General features: G+C 39.2%; 1 protein-coding gene across 1 annotated transcript; it reads right to left on the bottom strand.

The window, feature by feature from the left end:
* Positions 1-224: 224 nt before the first annotated feature.
* On the bottom strand, positions 225-18,978 carry tm9sf3 (transmembrane 9 superfamily member 3). Its single transcript, XM_026940617.3, has 15 exons — positions 18,762-18,978; positions 10,020-10,215; positions 7,475-7,597; positions 6,980-7,140; positions 6,736-6,813; positions 6,450-6,581; positions 5,311-5,477; positions 5,134-5,228; positions 4,716-4,846; positions 3,470-3,609; positions 3,268-3,336; positions 3,012-3,158; positions 2,236-2,319; positions 2,017-2,093; positions 225-1,913 (listed from the first exon to the last, which is right to left on the bottom strand). Exons 1-15 carry the CDS (start codon positions 18,855-18,857, stop codon positions 1,846-1,848), a joined length of 1,764 nt encoding a protein of 587 aa, XP_026796418.1. The 5' UTR covers positions 18,858-18,978; the 3' UTR covers positions 225-1,845.
* Between the last annotated feature and the right edge of the window lie 225 nt (positions 18,979-19,203).

Below are 19,203 nucleotides of genomic sequence, written 5' to 3'. Positions count from 1 at the left end.
TTGCACTGGCTGCTGCCACATGATTGGCTGTTTGGATAATTGCATGAATGAGCAGGTGTTCCTAATAAAGTGGACAGTGTGTGTGTGAGAATTGTGAAAGTGGAACAGATGATGTGTGTAATTCTTCAAAAATTGGTTCCGTATCTTGAAGAGTCGAGGAAAGAACACAAATTTACCAAAATATTGATCAAGACTTCACTTTCAGAATTCAAACCATGCCTATATAACCTCTGTACATAAACATCGTTTATTTTTTCCTTTTTACAACAAGTATAGCATGTTTAAAATGTCTTTTCAGACATCACAAGGTTCATGACATGAGGGCCAGAACTCATCTGGCATTTGAGGGGATTAGAAAAAAAAGGCTTTGCCACGTCTCAAACATCTTTAGTTACATACTGTATACAGCAGAACGAAAAACACGAGCTTTGTCGGAGTGCTCCTGTGGCACTTCCTGTAGTTAGGAAAACATCAAATAAAGTACAAGAATGTCACCCTTTACAGTATGCTCGCAGAAACTCTGCATGTGTCCAACATTCACAATGCTGCTTCTGGTAATGGATGGGGAAGTTAGCATGAGGGAGGTGGCTGTTCACACGGAGAGCCGAGTAAAGCTTTAAATCATAAATATTAAAAACAAAAATGTATATGATGGTCATTATTTCCTCTACAAGCAGCAGAAAATCAGTGTAGCACTCCAGATTTTTTTTTTTTTTTTTTTAAGGTTACACAAAACTTAATTTGAGCATGTGTCAGGAGCCACAGAAAGAAAAAGCCAAAGAAAGCAGATACAAACAGAACTGGTTTATACAGCAAGATGAGAACGTCATGCACTAACAGGCAAGATGTAACAGTGCCACCCACCCCAAGCTCACAAAATAAAAAGGAGAAAAGACAAAATCATTCAACTGAACGTCTTTTTAAAAAAAACACCCTGTAATAAATCTGTACAACCAAAATACATTTTGGAGTCTACTTCTACAGTTACAGTTATTAAGGTTATATACAGGATTACCCCCATCCATTTATCATCTTCACACTCAGACTTCATTTAAATCCCGACATTAAAAGTAAGACTAAACTTGAAAACACATACCACTTTGAAACAACCAATTTAAAACATCCGCACTTGTCGCAGATGACCGGACCGTACATTAATCAAAGATTGGATCAGATTGCGATTTATGCCTCATTCGTCTGTATGATAACCTGAACTATGTAGTGTAAAGTTAAAAATGGTGCTTTGTTAAGTCTGGTGGCAGAAAAGCTAGTAACCAACATTTTTTTTTTTTCATCATTTGAATGCAAAAGTTACACTATGCTCTGGGTGATCGGAAACAAAGTGTTTAAAACAATACAACAACATCGCTCAACTTGACGATACAGAACAGACAGTAGGAGCATGGACCCAAACGCAAACCTCCAACATTCTCCTACAACAGAACAAAGGCTCTCCATACACTTTGGCCTCTTCACTGAAGAGAGCTAGACTACTCCATCGATAAAGGTCTACGTTCATTCATGCTGGGTGGGACAGAGTTATCGGAGGCGAACCAAAGTTTTTAAACTCCAAAAGAAAAAAAAAAAATAATAATCTACGCATTTGCTCCAGAGGAAAGAAATGAAACACAGTTAATTAAAAAAAAATAAAAATAAAACTCACGTTTATTTAATCTTCCATTATATGCCTGTGTACACAATCTTGCAACCTTGGATTTGTTGAGAAAATGGAAAACTAGATTTATACAAGATAAGATCACAATCTCTTCTTGCAAAAAAGGAACAAAGATTCGTGTCCGCCACTGCTGGGAAATATCAGCCGATTGCACGGATGCTGTAGAGTTGCTAGTCAATCTTCACGTTTGTGTAGATCTTTCTCACAAAGGCACTTGTTCCCATGTAACCAACGGCTCCTGGAAGAACATATGAGATTAATAATACATCATGTAAAACTATGTGCAGGCAGAAATAGATAAAGGAGACAAATTGTCTAAATACATGGATAGTAATACACACCACACATTATACCCAGAGCAGTACTGAACACCGCCATGTAGCCGAAATAGAATGACGTCTGAAACAAACCATACATCCTGCAGAGGAAAAGACAATGTTCATCAGTGAAATGGCTGGTTATCACCACATGGAAGAAATGCATGGCTGTTTTATAAATACATTTACAGTCTTTAATGAGTTAACAGTCACTGAGCTGAGATAAAATAAAGTCAAACTCACTTTGTTTTGAAGAAATAGTAGTAAAAGGAATACATGTAAACATAAACTGCTGTGGAAGCGGCAGAAAGGAAGCTTGTCCACTGCCTGCAAAAGAATAATTAAATTTAGTCAGTTTACTATTCATTACTTGTTTCGCATTTGTTCTGAAAAATTTCTTACTTCAGACAAATTGAATTTTTTTGAGTTTACTGAGTTGTAAGTAATGTAAAGGTGCCAACATTGCTAACAAGAAAATCCTGGAGTCCTATCTTTGGGATCATGATTGCAAGTTTGATACCATAGCCATCTGTGGCTGGGAGCCAACAGAGCAGAAGTAGCTGTTTGGGAGGGGTGGTGTACTCTCTCTCACAGTGACACTAGCTAATAGTGGGTGTCTGTGAGCTCCTGTATGCAGAAGAGGGCAGATAGCCCTTTCCTTCAAGTATGTTACGCTGCCATGTGAACCAGCATGAGCAGCCAATCGAAAAGATGCAGTTGGCTGGCTTCACATGATTTCGAGGAAGCACATTAGCCTCCCTGTTTGACAGCTGATAGGGGAGAGGTGGCAGGTGACCAAACTGGGGAGAAAAAGGGGAAAATCCCCCACCCACTTCTTCCCTTCACCAAAAACACAACCCTAGTGCATGTCACTGGATGGTAATTATGCACCATGCTACAGTAAGAAAAAGCAAGGGGTAAATAAAAATCATAAATGCTACAAATCTATCAGATGTGGAAAATTCATGTCTCAAAAACAGCAAATAAAAAAAGAAACTAGCAGTTGATCATTCTCTCACCATCTGTAGTCTTCAGCATTGAGAAGGAAGTAGGTACAGACGATGGTCACGCACACAGTCACAATGCACAAGATCACCAACACGAGCATCATGAATCCGTACACATAATAAATCTTATAGGCCCAGAACGACGTGAAAATGAAGTACCTAGGGTTAGAAAAAAAAGGAGAAAGCGGGAAACATAACTGCAATTACTGGAATTGCGCATCCAGCATGGAAAAAGGAAAAACAAGGATGGAGGAATTAAAATCCTTACATTTCAATGAATATAGATCCAAATGGCAGGATGCCACCCAGGCACACGATGACCGCAGGTTCCATGAACCTGATAATCAAACCGGGGGAAAAAATAATAACTAACAATGGACATAAATATAGACTGTAGTTAATAAGTTGTATTCTGCCCTCACACAATACTGATCAGCATAAGGATATCTAATAAGAAAAGAAGGGCATACCATTTCTTCTCTGGGATGGGCCTGGGCACGGCGTTGACCCTGCAGGGAAAGTTGGGCTGTCCCGAGAGGTTCCGACCCAGGATCGTTCCCACCAGGTTTAGAGGCAGGATGACGAAGAAGCAGATGCAGCACACTGCAACCTGGGAAATACACAGAGAAAGCATGTTCAAACTCTTCGAACCCATATGATCAGTTTCAGGCTTGTACATGTCAAGGCCATTTATTTCACAGGTTTAAAAGGCACCTATTCAAAACCAGTAACTGCAGCATGTGATGTCTCTAGTAAACATGAATGCTGCATGAAGGAAAGAAAGCATCTGTCTGTAAATTTTTAATATTAAACTTAGAGCTATCAAATGATTATAGCAAATTAACTCAATAAGTAAGCTATAAAACACTTTAAGATGTGCTGTTAGAGCAAATAATCAACAACAAAGTGGTGCAATTGGCTTGATGTGAAACCATTACTGCTACCTCCCCGAAACTGAAGGTTTTTTCTTTAGGAACAGCTTTATTTCTGACTATTACAAAGCACAGACAATGAAGAGTCCTTCCAAAAATGTAAATAAATATCTCCGCAGAGAAAACTGCACCATATCACTGATTATATATATATATATACACACAAAAATAGTTACTGCACATCTGTAACACCTGACTCTCAGCATAAAGAATTTGCCTATACAGAAACTGAAACTGTATTCACACTAGATCACAGGCTTACATGTTGATATTCTACCCCATGTGAGACTCTGTTGTGAACTAACTGCTAATGTGAACATGCTCTATAGAATTCAAACCACATTTTAAGCCACTTCGATCCAAGGTTTTATTTGTACTTACTGTTTTTGTATTTACTTATTTTTCATTTTGTATTTGAGCTTTTTATAACACTGTTGTATGTCATGTGATATAAGAATAAAAAAAGGAAAGAAGGCAAGGTCTGGAAGCCTCCTCTCTGCTTGATTCCTCCAAGAACATTAAGTATTGGTACACCCCTAATAGTGCCAGACTTCAACCAATGTCCAGGTCGCAGGCTGAAAGACGTAAGGAAGTGAGGAATATTGAGAAGTACCTGGCCAAGAAGACATGGCTGGCTATATTCTGACTTTGACCTTTGTGATTCAATTGTTTACTATAGTTTTCTTACCTGTAAGACAACTGAATAGGCAAAATATAATTTCTGTTATACGAGACATATTGAAATGGCATTTAAAAAAGTGCACAGAGCTGATTAAGCACTCACCATGGTGCCAAATGGGATGGCTCTGGAGGCGTGGTAGTAGATAGCAATGAAGTTGATAAAGAAAGCCGTGCCACAAACCATAGCTGGGATCAGGAACGCTCCAATAAACATCTGCTTTATCCATCTCCTCCCTGCTCAAACACAGATGGAACATCCACACGGCTGAGCAAACACTCTCAAGTAATAAAAATGGATACGTTACGTGTCATTAAAAGACTTCGAGTCTTTTGCATTAAAGTGAATTATGTGACGTGCAGTGATGTTGCATATGAGGCTAAATATGTGCTTCTCATGCCTATGTAACAGTATCCGCTTTTCCTCGGTGTGAGAGTTTATGACGATCTACAGTAAAGTCTACAGTAATTCATATCCTAACTTTTGAAAGAATTAAAATTTTATATAGTTTGGATACTCTTACCCCCTTGTTTTGCATACAGACTTCCCCCAAAGTAACCATTTACTGGGGAAGTGGCTGCATACACAAATATGGCCGTGCTCAGCATCGACCCTCTCCTACAAGAAGGAAAAAAAAACCCTCATCAGTAACATTCTTTTGCCTGTTAAATCAACAAACACAACTGTCCTTGAGACTTACTCAGTGTACAAATCCTCAAGCATGGCCACAATGATAACAATGAGGGACACAGAGAAGATCTGGCAGCCAGAGCCAATCAGCGAGGAAAAGATCAGAGGGTGACTGGAGGGTCTGAACACATCACCATGGACTTGCTTCCAGCCGTACTCGTCCCCGAGATCTCGGTCCTGTGAGTGAGTGAGTGAGTGAGTGAGTACTGGACATGTTACAGACTCAATACACATGGCACAGAAATTCAATATGTCATCTAATTACATTAATCCAAAAAAAGATAATATATGTATGTTCCCCACATATATTACATATCCACATAATTATCCACAAATTATGTAATAGAAAATAATGCACAAAAATTCCTCACTGTCCTGTTACAGTAAAAATGTGGAAGTAAGCAGTACTGGCTAAAACGTTAGGTTTGTATTAAGAGCAAGTGCTCATAACCACATGTTAATTCTACAATATCATCAATTAAAAACAATTATACCACAGTGCTGCTGATTTCTCTAATCTGATTGGTCAGATGGTATTGATTAATTTTCTATAAAAGAAGTACTGAAAGTTCCAGCAGCAAAGCAAATCATAGGTTTATATTAATGCATTCCTTCTAATACATTATCATTTCTGTAGTAGTGGCTAGTTCACAGGGATCTGGGGGAAGGTGCTACCCGGAAATGGATTAAAAAAACATATATAATTGTTGATACAGCTAAGTTCTGTGTGAGGACACACTGATTTGACATTGATGGAAGGAGAGAGAGGTAAATCAGAGTTGGTCAAAAGGTGCAATGTAAGTTATAAGAGGAATTTAATTCATGGACGTTCCACAAAATTAAACAGAACGATAAAAATGTATGACATATAGTTCATTAAATAAATAAGAAAATCATTAGTGGCTGGGGTATAAGAGGAATAAACCACTTTGGGATGTGCTGTTATTGGATAATCAAATAATCAACTTTGGGGTCACACCGCAATGTCTCCGATTACTTTCCTATAAGAGCACACGCTGTCATGTTTTACTCCTTACTTGTGATGCATCACTTACTGTGATGTTTCTCTAATTCATCACGCTACAAACCAAAATCCATCGAGTTGATTTCTTTTGTGTCACATTAGACAATTAGTTTATTTGGACTCACCATATCGTCCATTTCCTCCTCTTTGCTGTATCTGGCATAATCTTTCCTCAGTGTCCTCATCAAGATCATAGACACCAAGCCCACCAGGAAGATCACCATCATGAAGGAGTTAAATATGGAGAACCAGTGAATCTATTAGTAGAAGGAAAAATGAATGAATAATTAGAGGAAAACTTTCCTTCATTATGTACCATAGTACTGGTTATCCACAACCTCTAGAAAAACCTTCAGATAACTAATACATTAAGTAAATTGTACTTATTTATAAAGATTTAACAGTGCTTACTCTGTGTTGAAAGAAGGATGGATCAAGGTATTTGTCAAAACGGTCTTCAAATTTCACATCAGACTTTTTCCACTTCACCTACAATAATGAAAAAGGAGACAAAGGCTGGTTTAGTGCTTTAATATCGATGTTCAATGCTATGACTGCGACATGACTTTCTAAATTACTTGTCATATACAGTCAAGCACATGTGCTAATGATACAGTATTGAGAGGTTTGTCAAGAGTGGTGTAAAGGTACTCACCGAGTAGGACATGGCAATTCTTGTGTTCGGCACGAGTTTGACTTTGCCCTCACTGGTCAAGTTAACATCCACAATTCTGTTTCCGTTGAAGCCGATTTCCAGCTTTTTGTAAGTCCAGAGGTAATGGTCTTCCCCGTTCTCGTCTGCCTCACCAACAATCCCTGTGTTGTCATTTTACAGATTAGGTAGTCATGTATTGAGAGGCGTATACAGTTACTTAATTATGGAAACATATTAAAGGAATATTAACATGATTGTACAGTAAATATACAGTAAAATACAGATTTTCCACAGTATTACAGCAAAATAAGATTAGAAAAACCACAAGATCAGAAATATTTAACTCCTCACGAAATACCTTCACAAATAAAAGTGAGGACTAGCTGAAAGCTCACAGAGCTTAGTGGTATTGAATCCCAAGGCTTTGTCAAGCTTTGCCAAGTGGTAATGAATCCCATGAGGCTTTGCCAAGCAGAGAACTCCTGGACTACTCACCCCAGATTGGTAGGTCATCGATGTACATTTGGTACCAGTAGTGGTTCTTGATGGCGTAGACAAAGGCGTCTCTTTTAGCTTTGTCCAGCTCAATTTCACAGTATGTCGTCTGCATCACTTCGTCTGTAACGGAGAAATCCTAGTTACAGTTTTTCAACAAGAAAAATAAAAATTTACTAGTTGCACTTCCATTGAAGGATTTTCTCCATTGTACCTGAATGGATATGACACTGAAACATTTTGAATAGTAGCACTTTCATGAGCTGAATACCCTTGGACCTAAAGTGAGTGGATAAAAGGATTCTACATAGATATAAAAAACAGTTCTGTTTTTTTTTTTTATACAGTGCACAAATCATAAATAATTATTAACAAGTGTTCAGACATGTAGCACCAACATGTTTCAGCTTAGCCATGATTTCCTCAGGGTGAAATATATGTTTGATGTAAGATTAGGCAACCAGGCCAAAAAAAATAACCTGAACACTTGAAACAGTCATGTGACCATTAGGATAAATATCAAAGGTTGTTCATTCTTTATTTACACTCACTGAGCACTTCATTAGAAACATTATACTAATACTGGATAGGGCCTCTCTTTGCTCTCAAAACAGCCTCAATTCTTCATGGCATGGATTCCACAAGATGTTGGAAATGTTGCTTTGAGATTCTGGTCCATGTTGACATGAATGTATCACACAATTCCTGCAGATTTTTCAGGCGCACCTTCATGCTAAAAATCTCCCGTTCTGCCACGTCCCAAAGGTATTCTATTGGATTCAGATCTGGTGACCGGGAAGGCCACTGAAGAACTCACTGTCATGTTCATAAACCAGTCTGAGATGACTTTTGCTTTGTGACATGGTGCATTATCATGCTGAAAGTAGCCAATAGAAGATGTGTAAATTGTGGCCATTGAGGGATGCACATGGTCATCAACAATACTCAAATAGGCTGTGACATTCACGCAATGATTGATTGGTGTTAACAGGTCCAAAGTGTGCCAAGAAAACATTCCCCACACCATTACACCACCTCCACCAGTCTGGACTGGTAACACAAGGCAGGGTGGGTCCATGGATTCATGCTGCTGGTGCCAAATTCTGACCCTACCATCTGTGTGCCTCAACAGAAATTCGAGATTCATCAGACCAGGTTACATTTTTCCAGTCTTCAACTGTCCAGTTTTGGTGAGCCTGCTCACTGCAGCCTCAGCTTTCTGTTCTTGGCTGACAGACATGGAACCCAATGTGAGCTTCTGCTGTTGTAGCCCATCCACCTCAAAGTTCGACATGCTGTGCATTCTGGGATACTTTTCTGCTCACCACAATTGTACAGAGTGGTTATCTGAGTTACTGTAGCCTTTCTGTCAACTCGAACCAATCTCTCTCATCAACAAGGCGTGTCCATCTGCAGAACTGCCGCTAAATGGATGTTTTTTTCTTCTTTATTGCACCATTCTGAGTAAACTCTAGACTGTTAAGCATGAAAATCACAGGAGATCAGCAGTTATAGAAATACTTAAACCAGCCCGTCTGGCACCAACAATCATGCCATGGTCAAAATTACCGATCACATTTTTCCCCATTCTGATGGTTGATGTGAACATTACCTAACATTAGCTGCTGGCCCGTATCTGCACGAGTTTATGCATTGTGCTGCTGCAACATGATTGGCTGAATGGATAAATGCGCGAATGTGCAGGTTCCTATTAAAGTGACCAGTGAGAGTGTGAGCGCTATTTATCTTATACTCTTACTCTTGGCTCATGGGCCCTAACTGACTGCTTATAGCCAGAACCACCTCGACTACAGCAGACAGTTTATGAAAGACATAATTTATCACATCAACCAACCATGTTACTAAAAGTTAACCTTAATAGCAACTATAGTTTTCATTGAATCATTTTAATCCCTTCTGCATTCTTCTGGGCTCAAATTTGAAATTTCCACATCCTCTCACTAGGGCTGTGCGATACAGCGATACATAGTGTAGGATGATAGAAAAATGTCTATAAAATGTGATAAATATTTTATTATGTCGCAAAAGCCACTTTTCAGCAGCTGATTTATGTCACCAAGGTCGGCGCTAGGAGCTAGTAGCGGTGTGCTGTAACAAATACAAAAACAAGCATAGAAGAGCGTGACACAGAGTGAAACTCCCTGCAACACTCTGACACAAAACAGGCACCAGCCCAACTAATAGATGAGGAACTTGTACCTAAATAGGGAGGTAATTCTTTCATTTTGATGTGGTTTGGGGATAACACAAAAATCCACCCACTATCTACCCTCTTCCGCATACATTATCTAACAGACGCCCACGATTGGTTAGTGCTGCTCTGATTGACAGACAGAGTAACACCATTCCTCCTACTCATGGTTGCATGGCCAGTTATGTGCTCTTGGACTCCTGGCCACATATGGCTGTGGCATCATTGGGATTTGAACTCATGATCTCCCAACTATAAGGCATCTGGACCCCATTTTAAACTAAGGTACTGATACTGCTGTATTTATGAAAGTAGACATAGTGGATTGGTTACCTTTAAAATTGATGTCTAGGCCGCTGAACTCCAGTTCAACTCCCTGCAGAGCTTCTCCCAGTGTCTCATGGTAGTGGCTGATTGTCTTCTTGTTGCCCACGCAGAAAGGAAGGGAGAAGTATTTATATGTCTCCTGCCTGTTGTGATACGGCCCCACTGTGTTCATCCATAGAACCACCTCCTCTTTGTCTTCGTACTGGGGAGAAAAAAAAAAAGTAATGAGTTTCCTAACTGTAGATCGTTTGCTATATTCACAGTGACATGAGTATAAAAGCCTATAATAGGGTAACAACATTCACAAGGGAAAACCAAGACAATATTCACACTATGCAATAGTATTCACACTATTCATTAAAGTAATGAATAGATCTACATTGTAAACTCCATCATTAGACCAAATCACATTTAACTACTTTCGGTCATGGTATTAAAGCTACAAAACCAAAACTTTTTTTTCTTGACCCCATTTCTATTTGTTCATTTCCCCATAGTGTCACAGCAGTTCACCTCATGGAGGCTAGCATGAATCTTCCTCTAAAATGGGTTAAGCCACCACAGTGTCTCACAACACTGTGAAAAACGTCCAGAGAAAGTGCTATTGTACTGTTTTCATGTCCTTGAGTATTTTATTCTACAAATGCAATAATCAGTAACACCCCCTTGACAAACAGCTCAGAAAGAATGTCAAATACGTGTGCGTCAGACTGTCACACCTACAAGGGTTGACTTGTCACAATGCCTTTCAGTATTGTGACTTTAATTCTCTTGCCCATGTAGGACTGTGCAGTGCATTACTATATAGTTTCTATGGTTTTATACACAACTCACCATCTCACCATCAAGACCTAGGCTAGTTGTAGGGCTTGTGGCTGAGCACGCTGCACTTTCTTCACATGCTCATAATATACACTATATGACCAAAGGATTGTGGACATTTGACGGTCACACCTATACGAGCTTGATGGACATTCCATTCCAAAACCATGAGCATTAATATGGGGCCCAAACCCTGAAGACCATTATCCTTCCTCCACCAAACTGTAATATGGCAGTACGCATCATGATAGTTAGCGTTCTCCTGGTATCCACCAAACCCAGATTCATCCATTAGACTGCCAGATAAGCAAGCTTGATTCACCAGTCCAGAGAACATGTTTCCACTGCTCCAGAGTTCAGTGGTGCTGTGCTTTACACCACTCTTGTCGCTGCTTGGCATCGTGTACAGTGATCTTTGGCTTGCGTGCAGCTGCTCGGCCATGGAAACCCATTTCGTGAAGCTCTCGATACAGAGTTCTTGTGCTGATATTGCTTCAAGAGGCAGTTTGGAACTAGTGAGTGATGCAAGAGAGGGTACTTTTACGTGCTATGCACTTCAGTAATTGTTGGCCCCGCTCTGTGACTTCGCATGGTCTACCGCTTTGTGGCTGAGCTGCTGTTGCTCCTAAATGCTTCCATTTTGCAATAATCACTTTTGCGATAATCACGTATAGTTGATTGGGGCAGATCTAGCAGGGCAGAAGTTTCACAAACTGACTTGTGGTAAAGGTGGCATCTTAGGACAGTGCCACGTTTAAAGTCACTGAGCTCTTCAGTATGACCCATTCTATTGCCAGTGTTTGTCTATGGAGATTGCACGGGTATGTGTTTGATTTTATACACCTGTTAGCAATGGGTGTGGCTGAAACACCTGAAGTTAATAATTAAGAGGGGTATCCACATTTTTGTCCATATAGTGTCCTATAGGCTATACCTCTATTAGGAACTCTATAACATACACTAAAACCCCCAGAATAGTTGCTTCTCTGAAAAGTACTAAATCATCTGTATTTTAACAACACTTGGTTTCCTTTTTGGTTTCAGCAAAAGACAATAGAAAAGAGCGAGTGTTTCGTGGAGTGTCTTTATACTCTTCAATGTAAAGACACTCCAAGAAGCACTCAGTCTTTTCTACTGTCTCCTGCTGAAACCAAAAAAGGGCTTCCTTTATAACTAGATATAAAGGGATCTTTATCACCATGTCAATTCGGACAAGATATACATCGTCTGGGGTTATTTCTACTGGTCATTTTATAGAAGGCAAAATGTGGCCTAATCTGTCCAGGCATGTGCACACTCATGCTAAAACCCTACTGGAGAGGAGATAGTATAACCAACTGGTACAGCAACAAAAACAGTATAAGACAAATATGTTTTATTGGAGAAAATGTAGGGTTTTTTTTTTTTTTTTTTTTTGTCTGAATACATTATTCAAGGCTTACAGGAATACACCAGCCATATGGGAAGGGGGCATAGAGGGGCCAAATGGGTTCAAATGGTTTAAATAAAATAACAAATCTCAACTGCCTTCAGCAAGAGTGAAACTGGTTAGCCCCGACCTGCTACTCCATTCAGACCATATCACATTATTAATTTCTTTTGAAAGCACAAACAATGCCCTAGATAGGCAGAGCAAAATAGAATGAGCAAAAACTTTGTGCATCTCTGAAGCCAACTTACATGATGGATAGGAGGAAAAAAAACAATAGTGAAAGACAGGTTATGGCCTTTCAGGTTTTGTTACAAAATTCAAACCTGTCACACTGGTAATGGGGTGTAGAGTATACAGTGACAAAGACTGTGGCTTATGTCTAGAAAAACAAGTAACACTGCAATTTAAATAACTTGGCAAATGACCACTAAATAGAGATGGCACCAATCTGAACCAACGTGTCGGATATTAGATCCTATAACAAATGGCAAAGATAGAAATTTGGAAGTGGAAATGTTTATATATAAAGAGGCTTGATGTCTTTTTTTTTCTTTTTTTTTACTTTTGTTAGGATTGATTTTATTATATTTGTTCTTTATTATATTTACAGTTTAAGGGATTTTTGTGTGAAAGAGTTTAAGTGAAGTGCCTTAGGGGGAAAAAAAAAAAACCACACACAATTTAAAGCTTAGTCATCTTTAAAGAAAACGGTATCGGATGGGTATCGGTATCAGCTAAAACCCAAGCATTGTTATCAGTAAAAGGGGTACTGTGGCATCACTACTACTAAATCATAATTCAATTAGGATGAATCTGAACAAAACATGACAAATATTTAGAGCCTTGTTTTTTTAAAAATGAGGGAAAAAAAATTCAACTGGCGAAAAAAGAAAGATTTTTTAAAAATCTTAAAGATATTTTAAATTTTACACAACAAAAATTACTCCATACACTCCATAGCTCCATAAACAGCACTATGATCACCTTTATACAGTACAACTTGTAAATTTAGTTTGCTCTCTCAACCAGTTAACAACCATTAGTGTTTAATTATAGAGCTTAAAATCCATATCTGTGTGCATATATTTTATATACGTGATATATGAGCAGTACGATGGAGTCAGAGCATGAAACAAAGAATTAATTTAAGAGACAAAAATTGACAAAAGGTATATTTGATGACTTTTTTTTTTTTTTTATAAACTCTGAGTAAAAAAGGTGTTTTGTCCATACATAGCATATGTAAATAAGACCAATGGCTCGTATCCACAAAACGGCTGTTTAAGAACTGCTTTACATGCAAAATACAGTTTTCACACGTCAGCTACACAGTGCTGTAGATCTACAGGACCTGAAATAAAGAACACTGTTTTAAGAAGAGCAGCCAAACCAGATCTACTCTAACAAAGAGTGTTACAGTGCAAGAACAAAAAAAAAAAAACCTGTGGAGTCAAACTTAGCAAGCGTTGCTGATAGCACACAACCAGTACTGACCCAACTCAATCCCACAGCTTGACTTGCATTATGGATAGTGGCACACAGAACTACGGGGTTAGTAAGAGACTGACTGCCTGCACAAATTTACCAAGTGAAGAGAGAATGTGATGGTTCAGACCAGGTACAAGAAATTTACAACTTCTAATCTCCTCAAATGTATGTGGAGAAAGGTATGTCTCCATGTTATCATTCATCATCATGCTCCGTATTTCAATTTCAGATTGGCACAAACTACTCAAACTACTAAACTATTAAACTAAACTAAGCAAACTACTACAAACTACTAAAATATGGACTGTCAGTTGTGTATTTAGCCATGGAACCCAGGAAGCTATAGGAATTATGTACAAATGATTGTACATGAACATACCCAGCACATACACTGTGATTCCTAAAGGTCTATGAAGTTACTTTACTGCATAAACTTTGCACGTAACTTAGCTCATTTCATCCATTAGCTGTTTTCCATTATTGTTTAGCTGTATTGCTCCATGATGTTGGAGCCATTTAGTTGTATCTGAGATTGCAATATAGTTTTATACTGTAGATCACATCACATACATCAGTAAAGAAAGTATGACGTTCTTTCCTGTCATTCCAAAAAGTTAATAATAGCGTCATTAATCCTCAAGGCTTTTTTTGTACAGCTCAAAAGACTGAAAGCAGGGACACTACTCTTGAGACTTAAAGCTTTCCCTCTTGTGGTGTTCTCTCCAAGTTACGGCCAAGAATAGATCTTGACGTATACCCATGCTACGCCAAACTACGACCTGCAGGCTTTCCTTCACAAATCAACTAACAAATTAACTACTATGGTGCTCTCTGGTCCAGATAGCATTTTGCAGCCGTTTCTTTCATCTTAGTGATGCAGAACATCAATTATTTTGTCACATCGAATATCCTGTCTGCTTCCCTGAAAAGATTTTGGTACACTTTGACATGCATTAGACTTCCATCACCATGTCAGTCATGAGTAGACTTTGAAAGCAGATTTAACAATTACAGTTAATATCACAAGACTGGCTGTCTGAAGACTGTGAATCTCCTCAGCGACAAATATTCCTACGTACTGTAAACCAACAAACTATTCCAAAGCCTCTGTCACATCATGGACAATTTTATCTATTCGATTTTATTTGTATAGGGCTTTTAACAACGGACACTGTCACAAAGCAGCTTTAGAAAAATATATAAACTCAGCATATAAATTTTTAAATGTATGAATTTATCCCTAATGAGCAAGCCAAAGGCGACAGTGACAAGGAAAAACTCCCTGAGACGACATGAGGAAGAAACCTTGAGAGGAACCAGACTCAAAAGGGAACCCATCCTCATCTGGGTGACACCTGATAGTGCGATTATAAATAATTTCTCTTCTATAACTGTATACTCTATAGTCAAAAAGAACCACAATTGTTTGCTCTTAGTTACAATTATAATACATTATCATAAACATCTGTCTGAGCTACAGCAAATAGAAAGCTCATCGTGGAATCGTGCGACTGTGGAGATAAAGTATCTCTCCTAACCACATCAATGAACCTCAGTCTTTGCACAGTTGTCTCAAAATGTTAAAGTTTGATAGAATCTACCATCATCAAGAAAGTTTTACACAGCAGGTTTTATAGAACTGGGTCACCAAAGATGAGGTGCTACAGAGGGAATGCTGCTGATAACACATACGGCTGTAACAAATAGCATTTCCTTTCATTACACATTTGAATGTTACCTTTCTAAACTAAAATACTGCATGCAAATACTTGCTCACAGTGCATTGTGGGTAATAATGTGACCAAGGCAACACCATATGAACACTATTACTGAGAATAATTATCAAGAAGTCTTGTCAAAAACAGATTTTGTGTGTTCTATCATTTGGAGCATTCCTCATAATGCTGGTTGTTCTAGCAAGACACATTCAGGCCATAACTACCTAGTGGTATCACTAAGTAGAGATGAAATCTTTCACTCTGGAAATTAGTTCATCCATGCACAGTGTATTCAAGATCACTAAACGCTTTTCATGGACATCCGAGCCATCACAATTGATGGCGACTACATGCACACACAAGACAAGTGTCAGCACTTGAGTTAAGCAAGTGTGTGCCAGCGAGAGACAAAATAATAAAATACTTCCTATAAAACTGGAAAGAGCTTGGAGGACATCTCGGGGTATGTCACCTCCAATCTGGCCACTTATTTAAGCACTTCAACGACTCACAACACAACTAATAACCTCTAAGTCAATTCTAATCTTCTAGATAACTGCAAGGTCAATGGAACACATAGGCACATCATCTAAAAGGATAACTGGCTGTGGTCGGCCATCCATCCAAGACCTGTATGAATCCAGGATAAGGACACGTGTAGGGAAGGTCTAGCCTAGAGGGCAGTTAAGAAACCAATCATTCCACTTTTTTCTACATGTCATCGCACAGTCTGTTAACCAGCTCTGAAAAGGACTTGCTGTTCTTATAACATTTACACACTCAAACACTTCTTGGCTCTACATTTATTTTTGCGCAACGAGTCTTTTTTTTTTTTTTTTTTTTTTTTTTTTAAATAAGGCAGCCTGAAACACTACTGGACTCTGCACCTGCAGCTCTGGTTACTGTACACCTCTCTGTGTAGAGTTTCACATATTCTTCCTGGTTACCTGCGTGGGTTTCCGCCAGGCTCTCTGCTTTCTTCATATCCCCCAAAAACATTCCAGTAAGTTAACCGCTTACGCTAAATTGCTCTTAGGTGTGATTGAGAGAGTGAATGATGCTCTGTGATGGACTGGGGTCCCCTCCTTCAGACAGGCTCAGAATCTACTGTTGCTCTAGTCTGATTAGTGAAGTGCCAACATGGCTTTAAAAACAAACAAACAAACAAACAAACAAAAACAAACAAAAAAAACAAAAACAGAATGTCTCAAGAAGATTCAACACAAAGGTATGCGTTTATTCTCTGCTTCAAGTAAAAACAGGTGTCTGATCTGTTCAGAGTCTATGACTCTAGTTAAAAGTAGTACCCTGAAGCATCAAAACTTATTCACTTTTAATTGGTGGGTCTTATTTATAGTCAAAAACTTATTACAGGTCGTTCCGGTTAAGCATTAAAAGGTAACTGCTGTCACAGTTCAGTCATGTTGGTTTGTAAGGAAGGAATTTCATGGAGCTGGACGTTGATACATTTTAGCTGAACTTTCCTGCTGTAAGGTGCTAGACAGAAACTTTTCCAACAAATAAATCCTGGCCAAATGATCCTAAATCTGTCTGCTCTCCGGACCAGCCTGATCCATCCTGATGCCCTACTTCTGGTTGGATTTCTCATCACCTGGAAACCACTCGTTGTTGCTGAGGATGGCCCCACAAGGACAGCCTAAAGATACATGAGTTTACTGTATATGGTACCACTTAGAAACCATGAATATGGCTTTGGACTTCAACTGATATGAATAGTTTTGCTAAGATGGCTAAGGACTACAATTGCCATGACAGCTTCAGGACTGCAATTCCCACAAACAGTTTTGCACTCAAGTCTCCATCACTAAACAGTTGATAACTTCAAGAAAACAGACTTCATATGAAAACTATAATGAATTTTCCTGGTTATACAATTGCACTTCTTGACCATATAGTACACAGTTATATAAGAGAATTATTTAGAATCGCACTATCAGGTGTCACCCAGATGAGCATGGGTTCCCAGTTGAGTCTGGTTCCTCTCAAGGTTTCTTCCTAACATTGTCTCGGGGAGTTTTTCCCTTGCCACCATCACTTCTGGCTTGCTCATTAGGGATAAATCCATACATTTAAAATTTATGTCCTGGATTTATATATTTCTGTAAAGCTACTTCGTGACAATGCCCAAGGTTAAAAGTGCTATACAAATAAAATTGAATTGAAATAAAGGTGATTTGGATTCTGCTGTCAACGTAACAGCAAGTAAAGCTCTTTTCTCTGTAAGAAAATACTTTATACTTAGTCTCTGAGCCACCCCGGCACAAGTAGTTAGTTGTGAGGGTGTAACCATAAACTTCTAACTGATGGGTTACAATACACTCAGTGTTCAGAGTACTGGAGAGAAGGGACCTTGGGATGGGTACACTGAAAAACACCACGAAAAGATGTCTAACTCAAGTTAAAAATCAATATATATATCAATACTTTATCAGAAACTGATAGACCTTTCCTGTATCCTGTTACTACAAATCACCTTTGACAGAAAATAAGCACGGTTGACTGGCTACTTATTCAGCTAAAAAAACATACAGTGTGAGCAGCTGTATGTACATAACTGTGTGTACGTGTTATGAAGAAGATGTAGCTGTTAGCTTGGGACTGATGTACTGTATGACAGGCCTGCTCCAGCCGGATGTGTGTGTGTGTACACAGTCGGACATATTAAGCAGCATGCTAACCTTAAGCTAGCTAGCCCAATACGATTTGTCCACTTCGGCGAGTCTAGTAATAAACCCCCACACACTATTTTCAGCACAAAAACTGTGCTTTATTTCACTTCACATGAAAAAGCAACGTGTAATGTGTCGTTTGTGCGCATTTAGATATATAACTGACAGCTTGTTGTCTAGCGTACTGTACATTTATCAAACTGGCGCTAATCCCAAACCACTCCTCGCTCCCTGTATAAGTGGACTAACGTTAGCCCATGGCATGGCTGCTACACCCTACGTAGTGGCACTAATATCTTAAAAAAGGATCTATTTAGGACTCGGCCTCTAGACCACGTAGCTATGGCTGCGCTAGCTAGCTAATTAGCTACCCATTTGGCTTTAGCATTAGCATCACTAGGAGAATGAACTACTATATAATCTGAATCGCGTTAACGTGACATTCGCCGCATTTGGTAGATTTATCCTCATATACACCTCTGCATACGGGATTAATCAGTGTTTCTGTATTAAATCCCAATCCGATATGCTGATCAGTCACCCCGTCGGGCTAAAGGCACACCGCATAAGGCTTCTCGGCCCGAAAACATTTCCTTACCGTGTGATCATGCTCATCCGCCCGGGCCGGCAACAATAAACTTATAACAGGCAAGAACACCAGCGCTGCACACTTCCACCTGGACGACCTCATCATTTTCAAGGAAAGTTCTCCGATCGTTTCGGGATATTAGCCTTTTTAAGCTATCCCACCTTCCTTCTTCCTGGTTCTATGACAGTGGTCGTCTCAGGATGCTCTGTACGGATATGTCGTAAAGTGCTTTTCGAGGAGTCACCGCACTTGGCTCTGATTGGCTGAAAACTCTCACATGGAGACTTTCAGCCAATGATATGGCGCGCCGCTGAGACAGTGGTGAGCTGTGAGACACTGTTACAGCGGCGTTCCGCCACCTTCAGCCACGTCATCTGTGAGCACGCACACACACACACACTCACACACACACACACACTCACACACACTGCAAGAACGGAAGAAGGAACTA

This window comes from Pangasianodon hypophthalmus, chromosome 3 (assembly GCF_027358585.1).
Source record: "Pangasianodon hypophthalmus isolate fPanHyp1 chromosome 3, fPanHyp1.pri, whole genome shotgun sequence".
NCBI classification, from domain to species: domain Eukaryota; kingdom Metazoa; phylum Chordata; class Actinopteri; order Siluriformes; family Pangasiidae; genus Pangasianodon; species Pangasianodon hypophthalmus.
Note: the sequence above shows the minus strand (reverse complement) of the source record. Positions and strands in the feature narration are given on the sequence as shown.

Excerpts from the sequence above, each read along its gene's own strand:
- tm9sf3 (XM_026940617.3), bottom strand. The coding sequence starts at position 18,857 with ATGATGAGGTCGTCCAGGTGGAAGTGTGCAGCGCTGGTGTTCTTGCCT. Across the intron at positions 3,610-4,715 it reads CCATCCCATTTGGCACCATG|GTTGCAGTGTGCTGCATCTG; the intron begins GTGAGTGCTTAA and ends TGTATTTCCCAG. Across the intron at positions 2,094-2,235 it reads TACTATTTCTTCAAAACAAA|GATGTATGGTTTGTTTCAGA; the intron begins GTGAGTTTGACT and ends TTTCCTCTGCAG.